A 14574-nucleotide genomic window follows, 5' to 3' on the forward strand; every position below is an offset into this window, starting at 1 on the left:
CTTGGATTTACATTTGTTTTTCATTTGTGAAAAAAATATGTTAATATAATACAAAATAAGAGTATTCCATTGTGCTTTTACTTATATTCATCCCCAGAATTAGAGTACATTCTCTGCAGCAGAACTAGTACCATGGGAACCCATTATTATTCACAATTCTCTACAAGCACCAGTCTCACAGTACAACAGAACAACAGAAAATGGAGTTATTTTCTAACCCCTATCAGCGTTGGTTAGCAGTTTTGTAAAGTACTGTTGGTCTATTGTCATGGTTAAATACTTTGTGGTGCAAAGCTAATTATTAAATTATTAAATTCTAAATGTGCCCAAAACACTTGCCTTCATTCAAGATAAACTCCAGGAAATTCCATTGTAAGCACTTGGTATACCTTGCCACCTTTTTGTTCCTTCAATATATTAGTAACACCATACAAAAATTTTACAAAGATTTTTAGTATCTGTGAATTGATTCAGAATAGTAAAATACAGGAATATTGATTCATATATGAATCAATTTTTTTCTCACTTTCCCAAGCTTCGCCAAGTCTGAGGAAACAAAACTCTGATGATGTCATCAGTTTTATCTCAGCTTGGGCTCAGAGACTACAGATATATAACAGAAAACCTGCCTTACAAACCTAAGGTATAGCTTTTAAAAGACATGGGCATTTATAAGCAAGGAGGATATAACAGAAAATAAGCTTCATGGAAAATAAATGTAAGATGAAGGCATTTTTGGACTTTGACCAATACTGGGAACTAAAAGTCAGGATATGTAAGCCACTGCTGCTTCAATGTTGACCATTGTTTTTGAAATCTGTCTCTTGTAACTTTATGGAAGTGCAATAATAAATTAATAAAGTGCTCCTCTAATGTCAACTAAATTAGATGCGTTGACATTTGATACATAACAGGACAGTAATTGTAAGATAAGGGCAATGTAATATAGAACCTTATCAAGTAGTAAAGGAATCATGGCATGACAGATTGACCTCTCACTTTAATGACTGTCCTGTCCTGTGTTCTGCTCTTTGTTTATATCTTCACTCTCTAGCCAAGCAATTATTAATGGCATCATCACTCTAATAAATCCCACATCACTACAGGACGATTGAATTTACTGTACAAGCAGTTCATTCACTTAACACAAAGAAGATATGGTTTTGACACAAAAAGGTAACCCCTCTTGTTGTTCTCTGTAAAGGATTGCTGTGTGGAGACATGGCTCAGTAAAAGCTAAATGCCCCCTGCCACAGCGAGGACAGAGATCAAACCCAAAAACAACATAATTGCCTTTTTTATTGGATTTAAGATAAGATCATATCAATCTGTTGTTGATTCTGTTACCTCTGTACAGGGTCGACAGTTTAATGCTGTCATTACCTGTGCATGCCAGAGCAACATGTCAGTCGTAAGAGTGACAATGAGGACACGTGTGAAGTGTTTGTTACTCATTAAGAACAATAATCATAATCTATGTTCCTCTGCAGCTGCTGTCTTCATGGGCATGTTGACAGTGGCATCAGGGAAACACGCTGCTCTATGAATAACGACATGGGCTCTGGAGACAGTTTGAGGAATGCTGCTGTGCTGATTGGAGTCTATGCAGTTTTGACGGTAGAAAATTTTAATATATTTGGAATTTGATAGAACTTGCAAACAGAAATTGAAAAATTGCCTCTGTGGATGGTTTAAAGTAAGAAGTATCTCTTCTGGGGTGCTAGGTTCAAGCTGTTCCGACATTTACTGGTTGGTTCCTATTAACTTTATTGATCAGATACACATAAAACCAGCTCTTTGTTTATTACTCTTTGGCTTAAACAAAAAAAAATGTATCATGCAGGTGATAATACAGATGCAGGTGATCTGAGGGATGACATAACTGAGATCAATAGAGGTATACTTTTAAAGTCTTTGATCATGTGCTTTGTTGACTGCTATACATATCAGAATTTCTGGTTTCTGATACTGATTTTCCACATTTTTAGGGTTAAACCACCTGTTTGAGGGAGACATTGCTGGTAATGTAAGTATACAGTCTGTGTAGAGATGATGTTTCTCAAGAACATAAAAGTATATATTCTCAGATGTGTTTTGCAGCCCGGCAGAAATGCAATCCTCGATCAAACAAGAAGATGGAAGTTTCCCATCCCCTATATCTTAACTGACTCTTTAGGTACACTATTGCACAATAGAATACATTTCAATCAAGATATAATTTGATGAATTGGTAAAACATGTACTGATTGGGAAATTAATTTTTATTACTTTAGAACTGAATGCTAAAGGTGTGATCCTCCAGGCTTTTGAGGAATACCGTTTGAGATCCTGTGTAGACTTCAAACCATACGAGGGAGAGACCAGCTACATCTCCTTCACCAAACTGTCTGGGTGAGCTGCAATATGCCAGATTGACTCAGAAATCTCTGTAGTTGCACAACTTTATGGGCCATACTCTCAAGTCATCAAACTCAAGGAATTAACAAACAAAGATTAGGAACTGCTGATGTCATAAAATGCTATGTAAATCTAATTATATAGTAACAGTGTCTTAGGGTTATTTGCTGAATTTTCCATTTTATCATTTCAGATGCTGGTCATATGTTGGAGATGATAAAAAAGGCCAGAATGTGTCCATTGGGGCCAGGTGTGACACTAAGGCCATTGTGGAGCATGAACTCCTCCATGCTCTAGGCTTTTATCACGAACAGTCTCGCTCAGACAGAGATGACTATGTTAAGATCTGGTGGGACCAGATTGAAGAAGGTGGGTCAAAATTATTTCATCTTTGTTTCACTCAAGGACATGAGTTTAGACATAATAAGGTACTCAGTCCAAATTTCCCCGACAGAACCCTACCCACCTAAGAAACGAGAAACCAACCAAACTCTGCAACATTTTTCGAGCATGTAAAATAAGAACAAAATTTCACTTTTCAGATATTAATGGAACCCATTTCATAATCGTGACATTGAAATAATTGTTGACCAAGACAATCTCAAAATATGGTCCAATCAGTAACTTAGTCTGGAATGTTCTTTTGTATTACACAATCTTCCACAGTAGATCAAGCTGCCCAGTTGTCTTAAATATTCAGCTAAGGTCAAACAGTCAAACATTAAGCCATTTAGTCTGAACAAGACTAAGAGTCTACAGCTTTGCTAGCAGCTCTGCTAAATACTAATGTCAGTATGCTGACATAGCTTCTACTGACAATGCTAACTTGCTGATGTTCACCATCTTAGTTTGTGTCAAATGTTAGAATGTGTCAGCATTCTAACATTTGCTGATTCGCACTAAACACAAAGTTGAGTCTGTTGGTAATGTCATTAGTTAAGCTGGTCAGTGGTAATGTTACTCTCGCCTCACAGGGATGGAGCACAATTTCAATAAGTATGGGGATGACATCATAACTGATCTGAACACGGCATATGATTATGAGTCAATCATGCACTATAGGCCGCTGTCTTTTAACAAGAACAACAGCATCCCCACAATCACCACCACCATACCATACTTCAATGAGGTCATTGGTCAGCGGCTGGACTTCAGTGCTGCTGACATCACCAGGCTCAGCCACATGTACAACTGTGGTGAGTGTCTTCTCTTGTGCGTAAGGTTCAGAGAAAGGCTGGTAGCTCATGTCCTGTTTCTGGGCAAGAAAAGTGGTTAAAATTCTTTACATCCTTGCTCAACAAGTAAAGTACGACATGGTTACCAGGTGACCATGGCACCACTACAGCTCTGTGGCTAAAGTGCTTAAAGGTGTGTATTGGTGTATGTGTAACTAACTTGCTGTGGGAGCTAATTTACATTTACGTTCTCATCTTTAAGTTGCACTAATCAGTATTTTTAGCTTAATTATTGATCAAATGTGTAATGTGAAACGTGTTGCCTGTAGTGATAAACCCAAAGAATTATCATCTAACTCTGTAGTCCCCCTTAACTTTACAGTCTTTTTGATCATTGTTTTGGTGTTTCAGCCCGCAACTCCGGGCTCAGCCACAGTTAGCAAACAATCTCCAATGAACACACTGGCTGCTACTTTGCCAAACAATTATCAGGCATAGCTAGCAACCAGCTGATGAAAATAGTGACGCACTTAGCAGCTGAAAAGCCAGATATTTCTTTCAGGAGTTGGAAGACATGAAAACAGATCTAAAAACAAGTTGGACGGACATTCATCAGATGGCCAAAAACACGACATGAAAACACTAGCAAAATACATGCTGTGTCAATTGGATGCATTCATTATGTGTCGAATACAATATGCTATTATAACAGAAGTTGTATGGCCATTCAAAAATGTTTGCTAACACTAGTACAATATTGGATAATCCAAAACACAGTGTTTACACTAAATTTGACTGTGTGTAAACACAGACATGGGATTATTATTGTGTAACAATAATGCTAACAATATTTCCAAATTATATTAAAAATAAAATACATACCATATGTTATGTAGTTGGGTGAAAAGTTGTATTTTAATCCATATACATCAAAAATTTTCAAAACCATCAAAGCAAAAACCATCAGGTTTAGTAATCGTTTGTGGCAATTGCAAATAATGTTAACAACTGAAGTTAATACAATAATAGCATCATTGTTCTGAATCATAACATAAATCTAATGTACTGCTGCAACACACAGTAAACTAGTTGAGCTAGTTGTAAACCAGTTAATGCTGTAGGTAACTTTGTGCCAAAGATCATCTTATAAGGTCAATAAAAAGGCAATCATTTGCTAACACATTTGACTCAAAACATAAGGTAATATTGTGTCAATGTTATGTTTTCAACTTTTCAACTTTGCTGTCCACATGCAGCCAAAAAAAAAAAAAAAAAATCAGAGATTTTTATGTACAAATACATCTGTGCTGTGGGCTTTGGGGTACAAGTAGTGCAGTGCTGCTACTGGGGTAGGTATTTCAGCTCTGTCGGTTGGAATGTTGTTACAGTATTAGTGTAGGTAGTGTCACTGTCATAGCTCCATCCACAGATTCCACCACGAAGCCTGTGTCTCTTCTTCCTATCATCTGAGTTGTACCTGCCCATGTATGAAGTGTGTGTGAATGGTGAATCTGACCCTTCTGGGTGTGCTTCCGGGAATATACTGTTGGGTACAGAAGTATTTGGACAGTGTACACCACTGTTTAGGAATTACAGGTATTTTTATACATAGTCCGTCTTTTCAGAGGCTCAAAAGTAATTGGACAAACCAGCATAATTATAAGGATTATATTTAGTACTTGAATGAAAATCCTTTGCAGTCAAATGACTGCCTGAAGTCTGAAACTCATGGACATCACCAAATGCTGAGTTTCCTATCTTGAGACTGTTGCCAGGCCTTTAGTAAAGCCATCTTCAGTTGCTTTTTGTTTGTGGGTCTTTCTGCCTTCAGTTTTGTCTTCAGTAAGTGAAAAGAATGCTTAATTTGGTGTCAGGTGACTGACCTAACAGTCTTCAATAATATTCCATTTCATTATTTTTTTAGGACCTCTTGGGATGCTTTTGCAGTATGTTGTGGGTCATTATCCATCTTTACTTTGAGGCACCGTCCTATCAGTGTTGCAGGATTTGGCTGATCTGAGCAGATAGTATAGCCCAATACACGTCAGAATTCATTCTGCTACTTCTATCAGCAGTCACACAATCAATAAAAAACAGTGGTCCAGTTCCATTTGAAGCCTTACATGCCCATGCCATAACACCATGTTTGAAAGTGGAAATGGTATGCTTTGGATCATGAGCTGTTCCTTTCTTTCTACATAATCTTCTCTTCCCATCATTCTGGTACAAGTTAATCTTGGTTTTATCTATCCAAAGAATGTTGTTCCAGAACTGGGCAGGCTTTTTAGAGGGTTTCTGTTAAAATCTAATCTTGCCTAAGAGTGTTACCAGTTTTTTTGCACCTTGGGGTAAAACCTCTGTATTTAGATTTCTGAAGGTGTCTATTGATTGTAGAGTTTGACGATGATATGCCTACCTCCTTGAGAGTGTCCTTGACCTGACTAGATATTGTGAAGGGTTTTTCTTCACCAAGGAAGGAATTCTGTGATCATCCACTTTAGTTGTCTTCCGTGGTCTTCCAGGCCTTTTGGTGTTGCCGAGCCCGCCAGTGTATTCCTTCTTTATAAGAATGTAACAAATTGTTGATTTGGCCACTCTTTAAGTTTCTGCTATCTGTCTAATGGGTTTGTTTTGTTTATTCAGCCTAATGATTCCTCACCCACTTGCATTGACACCTCTTCAGACACATATTGAGATTTCCCATGAACAGCTACCAAATGCAAATTCAACACTTGGAATCAGCTCCAGACCTTTAATCTGCTTAATTTGTAATGAAATAACGAGGAAACAGGCCACACCTGGCCATGAAACTGATTGTCAGTCATTGTCCAATTACTTTTGAGCCTCAGAAAATGAGGGACTATGTATAAAAATGGTTATAACTCCTAATTGGTTAATGTGATATTTTTGTTAAACTCCTTGAATTATAGGCTGAAAGTCTACACTTCAATCACATCTTGATGGCTTCGTTTCAAATCCATCGGTGTCCAAATAATTCAAACCAAACAGGTAACCCTCAAATTTGACTGTTTTCCACTCTTGGAGAAGGTCACTGAGCTCTCTCAGCCTCAAAGGATCTGTGTTGCTGATCTTTGGAAAGTTCTCTAGTCTGTCCAAGAGGGACTATTCAATGACCTCTGGAGATCTCTGTCCTTGTGTCGATCCGTGTGTGGATGCTTTTTTACTATTCTTTTCCCATTGCGTGTAAACAGGGTGCATCTTCAACAGATAGTGAACACTGATGACAAATTTTATAAATCCTCAGAGACTGAAGTAATGTTTAATTGGTTACTGTTGTCTCCAGAAATATTATTTGTCATTTATGTTGTAAAACTAATAAAATTACGTTGTTAAAATTAACACGTGCTTAAAATCATGCTGTTATATTTCCATTATCATCTGTAGCTAATACTAATGGCCTTTAGCATAAATAGCATGTAACACATGGTATAAAGGCAGATACAGCAAATAAATTCAGAAATAAACGCAATACAATACCATAAAACGTCCACCAGGTGTTGCCAAAGTATACCAAGAGATGCAAAAATGGAAGCAATACTTTTTAAGTATACAATTGACATGTTCTGATTTGATTGCGCTATTGGAACTAAAACTTACACTTGCTCTGCAAGCAAAAGTTAACTAGCACAAATACAGTATGGAGGTTGACTGTTGACAACTGTCCTGTTGCAGCCAGCACACACACTGTCCTGGACCAGTGCTCATTTGAGCTGATCAACATCTGTGGAATGATCCAGAATGAGGAAGACAATGAAGACTGGGTACAGACGTTGAGCAGTCCAGCTGATACTGATCACACCCTGGCAGGGCGCTGCAGAGGTACTGAGCAGATTTTCTAGCTCATAAACAAAGCATAAATAATCGTTTGTGGCAAGCATAAGTATATCAAATGTAAATCTCAATTAAACCCTTAAAGAAAACATCAAATAAATTGTGACAAAAAATGAGTTAGACAATATTCTCCATCACCATCATCAAAATACCAAATGAGGGAATATCTTTTGGAAGAATAGTGTTCCAGAGACTTGTAAAATCAATGCCAAGGTGCAAGTGAAGCTGTCCTTCAGTGAGTGGCCCGAGAGCCACCACAAGCCACCTGTCTGTGTATATACATGTATATATAGCATCTGAAAGTTTCCTTGTTTCCAACTTGACCTCCACCATTCCTGCTAACCGCCATTTCTTAATTACATTAAGAACTGAGGAAATGGCTACCTGAAAACTCTTTGCTATTTTCTTATAGCCTTCTCCTGCTTTGTGGCATCAATTAATTTAAAAGTTTAGTTTTCAAAGTCCTAGGTAGCTGCTTAGAGGAGCCCATGGCTGCTGAGTGTTGGGACAGGGTTTGGGGAGTCAGACTATTTGTAAAGCTTTGAAATTTACATCATTTGGCCTTTCCTAATGATGATTGTGAACAAGCCACAGCCCTAACAAGCTAATTAAGGTCTGAGACTTTGGTAAAATTGATCTGAGAGCTCAAATGTCTTGGGTTACCCAAATGTTTGTATGGTACACCTTTCCTTTTTTTCCACTCTAAAATTGTACAAAATAAAAATAATAATCTAAACATTTTTAAAAGAATGTTTCACCTTTAACTTTATGTCTTCATCTTTTACTCTTTTAACTATTCATAGTAAGAAATTTTGACCAGAGATGCCCAAAGTTTTTCATGCCACTATAATTATATACAGTAATTTCAGAAAGTATTCAAATCCCCCTTCACTTTTTGCACTTCATTTACTTTTAATTGTAAATGGATAAAATTGCCATTTTTGCCCATCAGTCTACACTCAATAGTTCATGATGACAAAGTAAAAAGTACAGACTGATGGGCAAAAATGGCAATTTTATCCATTTACAATCAAATCTACAACACAGTAATGTAGCACAAAGTGAAGAGGCCTGAATACTTTCTGAAACACTGTAAATGACAGACATACATGAAATAATATCCTCATAATTTTAGACCCTTGTTAGAACATAGTATAAATTCTATTTAGCTTGTACTAATTGATAATTACTATAACAAAGGATGAATTAAATTACGTTCTTGTCGTTATCGTCTTCATTAAACCTTTTTCACAGTGGATATTTTGACTTGTCATAGTAAGAAACACACAGGTACAACTAATAACATTAGAAATGGCTCTTTTTCTGTCCCAGTAAGATTTGACAGTGTGATAGTGAGAAAGCATAAACAATACCATCATCCTGAAACAGTTTAAATGAAATTTAATTCATCCATGACTAAAAGTCAAAATATCTTCAGTGAATATGTATTGCTTTTCTTTTTAGAGTCTGGCTACTTCATGAAGTTTGACACATCTTCCGGTGCAGTTGGCAGCAGTGCCATGCTGGAGTCACGTATCCTCTACCCCAACAGAGATGAACAGTGCTTGCAGTTCTTCTACAAGATGACTGGAGCAGCTGGGGACAAACTGGTGATATGGATCAGGACTGATGACGGGACAGGGACTGTGCGCAGTGTCAGGAAAATCCACACCATCACTGGTATTTTGTCATTCATATGCCAACACTTCCATACATTGTGTATTGCACTGGGATTTTGGAAAGGATTTTCAGGGTTTAACTTTTTTTTCCCAAAAAATAATAAAAACCTCTTGTTTTTTTCATTTCCACGTTGTGATTGGGTTTAGTGCATGATTGTAAGACTCATTTAAAACACAAACTGCAGTATTTAGTAGGTTACTAAATCACATTTGCCTGTTAGGTGACGGAGATGACACCTGGAAAATAGTCCATGTGACTCTCAAGGTGACAGAGAAGTTCCGCTATTTCTTCCAAGGCGTCAGAGGATCATCCAAATCCTCAGGTGCTGTCTTAATTGATGACATCAGTCTTACAGAGACCGGTTGTCCCAATGCTGTCTGGCAAATCCACAATTTCACCGGCTTCCTCGCCACCACTCCTCTTGGCAGTCCAGTTAAAAGCAAGTGCTTTTACAACTCGGAGGGCTACTCATTTGGTATCAGTGTTTACCCAAATGGAAGAGAGAATGCTTACTCAGACTATGTTGGCATGAGCTTGCACCTCTGCAGTGGGGAAAATGATGCAGTAATGCAGTGGCCAGCCAAAAACAGGCAGGCAACTATCGTTGCCATGGATCAGGACCCTGATATTAAACTGAGGATGTCTTCTACAAGAAGTTTCACCACAGGTAGGCCAGCATCACGGAAGAAACAGAACGTTTGCTAGATGATGGGATGGTTTATCTAAATTACAAAACCGCTTACTGCTAATGATATACTGTATATCCATGTAGATAGTTTAGGTTTTTATGCCCATATTTGAGATTTCTGCTTCATCCCAATGCAACTCTGCAGTTCCCTTTCAATGTTTAGTTAAACTCCATGCCCATCCACTACAGGCAGACAAAGTTAGAGACTAGCTGTTGAACACAAACCAACACAGAGCTACAAGGAGACTTTGTAGCTCTGTGTTGGTTTGGTCATCCAACCTTTGATTTAATGAAACGAGCCTTAAACCACAACACAAACACGTTATCACTTTATAAAGTTGATATGGTGAATGTGATAGCCAGCAGTTGAGCTCCATAGAGTGTGAGACTTCTTTCACATACATGTGGTCATATGATCACTTTTTAAAGGTGTTATATATATAAGTTTTCTCTGCCACCAAAAGTGCTTTCGCACCGAGAGCAAGTGGTGGTGGTGGTGATGGGCGCTTGCCAAGAGCTTCAGTCATCATCACATCCTGGCTGCATTACTTCTTCATCATCCCATGCTTGAACTGAGAGCAAACTGGACGTAGCGTAGTAGTGACTCATTATCGCAAAGTAGTATTAAGAGATGGGCAGGGCCAGGGCTAGCGTGTTAGCATATAGTAGAAGAAAAGAAGGGATAGAAATATAAGCAAAAAAAAAAAAAAAAGCTGGAGACAGCTCTTGGCGAATTAAGGAATGTAGTTTGATGCTAAATTTCCAACGTTTATTCTAGATTGGTAAGTAAACAGCTGTTAATGTTAACGTTGGCTGTGTAGCGATAGCAAAAACTTGCATATATCCCCTTTTATATAAAAATATTGATTACAGCTGCCTTAAACATATCATACTACGACTCTGACATCCTCCCTTTTTATTTTGTTTAACCAAACCTGTTCAGTTCTAACAATCCATCTCTGCATTATCTCTCACCCTGACATCTTGTTTCCACCAAATATGTAGAAATTAGTAACAACACCACTCAAGCGCAGTTTCCTTGAAGCTTCAAATGTACCTATTGTAGTGAACAATGAAAAACTGATAATGTGTGAGTGTTTTTATTGCCTACTTTCCCCCCGAGACTCTGATTCCCGCTGGAACAAGCCAACAAATACTTCAGGAGCAGTGTGGGATGCCAGCTGCCAGTGCTTCCGCAGTAAAGACTTTGGCTGGAGCACATTCATTTCTCACAAGCACCTGCACAGAAGGAGCTTCCTCAAAAACAATGACCTCATCATTACTGCTGACTTCAATGGTGAGAATCGGAAATAGCTAATTTCCCAGCCTATACTAAAATGTTTCTGTAAAGCAGTCTATTCATTGATACACAGTCCTCCAAAAAAAAACGAAAAAAAAAAAAAAAACAGAAACTAATTTCCTACATTTCTTTTACTTTTATACAAATTCTACTAGCAAATACCTGTGCAGCACACATAACTGTGCAAAACACATAAATTTATTGAAATCTTGCCATTAGCTAACATTTTTATTAACATGTTGATTTGTTAGATTTGACCCACTTGATAAAGACTGAGGTGCCTGTCAAACCGGCTACATCAATTAATGACATCACAGATGAGAAGCCAGTCAGTGAGGTGGAAATGCGACCTGAGGCTCCAAATCACACAGAAGCACGTGCTACCAACACCTGTCATCCAAACCCTTGTTTTAATTGAGGCTTGTGTGTGGAGAATGAAGGGAAAGCCTCATGCAGGTATGTGTTTGAGGTTTTTAGGAGTGGATGTCCAGCACATGCGCATTTGCATTACTAAATGTGTAACTATCTTTTGAAATGTGGACAATGGAATTTACCAATTTTGAAAAACTGTGGACATCTTTGCCTTTCGTCACTTGGAAAAGGTCTACATTTACATTCATGGCTATAATCAGCAAAGGCTAATTTTAGAGTTGGCGCTTACATCAGGCTTGTACTCATGTGCCCATTTTCGGAAATACACTTATTCACTTTCTTGCCAGGAGGAGAAGCTCAATACCACTCTCATGTTTGCATGTCAAGTATTAGTACTAGAGCCAGGAATCGATTAGCTTAGCTTAGAATAAATACTGAAAGCAGAGGGAAACAGCTACCTTGGCTCGCTCCTAAATTCAAAAATATGCTCACAATCCCACACCATGCTGACCACCATGCCCTGTCCCTGGATCTGCTCCTCATCACAAAGAGGTGCATCATACCACCCACCTAACTCATGGAATTAACTCCTCATTATATAAAATTTCTCTTTTGAAAGCACACCCTTTACAATTTTAATACTCCTTGATTTATTCATCATCTTAACCCAGTCTAAATTGATGTTCAATTTAAACAGCAGCCTTTTTCTAAATGGGGCTAGTGTAGTGATGGTTGTCATGTAATCCATGTAAGCCCTTATGGGTGATACTGCCCTCCCCGAAGCCACTCTTCCCCTTCAACCGGCTTAGATGCCCTAATAATAAACTCCATTTAAAAAAAACTAACATTGAAATTGTGCACCCAACTGCAGCCACAGGTGTTTAAACTTTGCAGTTGTAAAACATATCTAAATGCCCTGAACATATTCCTTCACTGGCCCTTCGCCTATGTCTTGTACTTTGAAATTATTCTAAAGCTTCCAACAGTGTGTGGCTCAGAACCAAACACACTGACTAAATCTAAGAATACCATGTCTCTTCATGGCCTTGCTGACAGAATTTGCTCTGTGCTCTTCAGTGCTCCAAGCGTCTACGATAAACTAGTATTCTGGTTTTCTGCACTGAGGTGTTTCTTTTAAGATGAGCTTATTACTTTCTAGGAAGCTTGACAACCTCTTTGCCACTACCCTGAGGAAATCCTAGATAGGCCTAAATTTTCCTTCATCAACTGAATCTTTCTCCTGGAATACTGTTAAACTAAGGTAATCTAAGTAATTGCGCATGGTAAGAGAGTGGTATAAATATTCTCATCCAACCTTTGAAAAGAATGCAAATTTCTTAGCACATTTCCCAAAATGTCAAACTATCCGTTTAAACTCTCACAATGCATGATTTCATGTAAACCAACATACCTAATTTACTCTTGCCAGCCAGGTTTCACAGTACATGTGGACAAAAATCATTTAAAAGTTTGGACTGTGTATTCATGTGAAACATACAGTTCGAAACAATTTATCTTGCATTATGATATAAATTTTCACAGTAAAAACGAATGTGTCCACTGCTTTTCAGATGTGTGACAAGCCAGACCACCTACTACACTGGTAAAAGATGTGAGGAAATGAACATAGAAGCATTCTGTGAGCTCTGATTGGGTTTGCAGCCGGGACAGCAGGTCTGACACTGGCCATCTTCACCATTATCAGGAGAGCTCAGTGAAACACATTTTAATGTGTCCTCTGCATTCAATCAGCAGTGAAATCACAGCAAAAATAATTCCAAATACTGCAGGGAAATATGCAAATGCATCACAGGTCTATCTCTGCTACATCTTCACATTATAAGATTTACACACTTTTTTCTGTAGACAGAGCCTAGAGGTAAGGCTTTCCAAATCTAGACACCCTCCCCCCAAAAAAAGCAAAATAATTAATACATTCAATAAGTAATAATGGTAAATAAAAAATAAAACTTCAGCCAAAAGTAACTATATGTAGTCATGTAAATTCTTTCTGAAAAATGGAAGTTTGGATTGAAATATCTAAATTATGCAGGTGTGAACAACAATAAAAGACTTTATATTCGTTGTCTTCATTTCATTACATTACATATTTTGAGATACATATAGTGGTTATACACACATAGTTTACAGGTTATGGTTCATGTTAAATGGTGTACATTTACAGACTTTTCTGTTAGATTAAAATTGTCAAACCAAGCCAGACATATTAAAAAAATATCTATTTTGTTCTGTACACACTCAGCACTTACAATATGGGTGTACAGAATGCACAACAGATTAAAAACATCAGTGTTCTATTTAATGGGCTTTAGTTAACAATTAACCTGGTTTAAGGACAACCATCTACACCTTTGTAGCTGCTAAGAACTATAATCTAACACAAAGCAAGCTCTAAGACATGTTCTCTTGTAGGCTACAAGTGGAGCTGCATAAATGTACTATACTTGTGAGTCGCTGTTTCTGTTTTCACAATCTGAAATGTAGAGATGATGCACTATTAAGGACATTTATAGACTCGATTTAAAAACTCGAAAAATCTTTTCAGCTTGCATGCGGTGCAAAACTGATATATTGTTATTTAAACTTTAAACATAAGTAGTAACTTAAAATACAAAAATTTTACAGAGCTAAAAGTGTTAGTTCTCATTTTATTGCAGTTTCAAGTCTCGAAACTGTATACTGTATAGTGCAGTAATTACATACTTCCTAGAAAAAGGAAAGATTTGATTTATGAGAAATGTTGCTACCTCTAATCTTTAAAATACATTTATGTTCTGATTCAGGCAGAATGAAATTATATAACAGTAATTATGCAAGACCAAAAACGTGACGGCTAAATAATGATATATAACTATGGATTGCTCACAGCAACTGTAACATGACTCTAGGGATGGCACTGTAACTTCGTTCGTTAGATGTTCAAGTTCATCACTTGGGTCCCGACTGTAATATCTCAACAACTATTGAATGGATTGCCAAAACATTTGGTTCAGACATTTATTTTTCCCGGATGATGAATCTTAATGACTCTGGTGATCCCCTGCACCATTGTCAGGTCAAAGTTTTCACTTATCCAATGAAATATCTCA

At 37.6% G+C, this 14574-nt stretch overlaps 1 protein-coding gene across 1 annotated transcript; it reads left to right on the forward strand.

The window, feature by feature from the left end:
- Positions 1–1518: 1518 nt before the first annotated feature.
- Positions 1519–14043, forward strand: mep1a.2 (meprin A, alpha (PABA peptide hydrolase), tandem duplicate 2). The gene is made up of 14 exons (XM_040124491.1): positions 1519–1617; positions 1725–1749; positions 1844–1897; positions 1989–2026; positions 2101–2176; positions 2274–2391; positions 2591–2766; positions 3372–3593; positions 7266–7412; positions 8889–9104; positions 9325–9771; positions 10916–11089; positions 11344–11548; positions 13036–14043. The coding sequence occupies exons 1-13, from the start codon at positions 1543–1545 to the stop codon at positions 11508–11510; spliced, it is 1935 nt and encodes a 644-aa protein (XP_039980425.1). The 5' UTR covers positions 1519–1542; the 3' UTR covers positions 11511–11548; positions 13036–14043.
- The last annotated feature ends 531 nt before the right edge of the window (positions 14044–14574 follow it).

Source organism: Xiphias gladius, chromosome 4 (genome assembly GCF_016859285.1).
Source record: "Xiphias gladius isolate SHS-SW01 ecotype Sanya breed wild chromosome 4, ASM1685928v1, whole genome shotgun sequence".
Classification (NCBI taxonomy): domain Eukaryota; kingdom Metazoa; phylum Chordata; class Actinopteri; order Istiophoriformes; family Xiphiidae; genus Xiphias; species Xiphias gladius.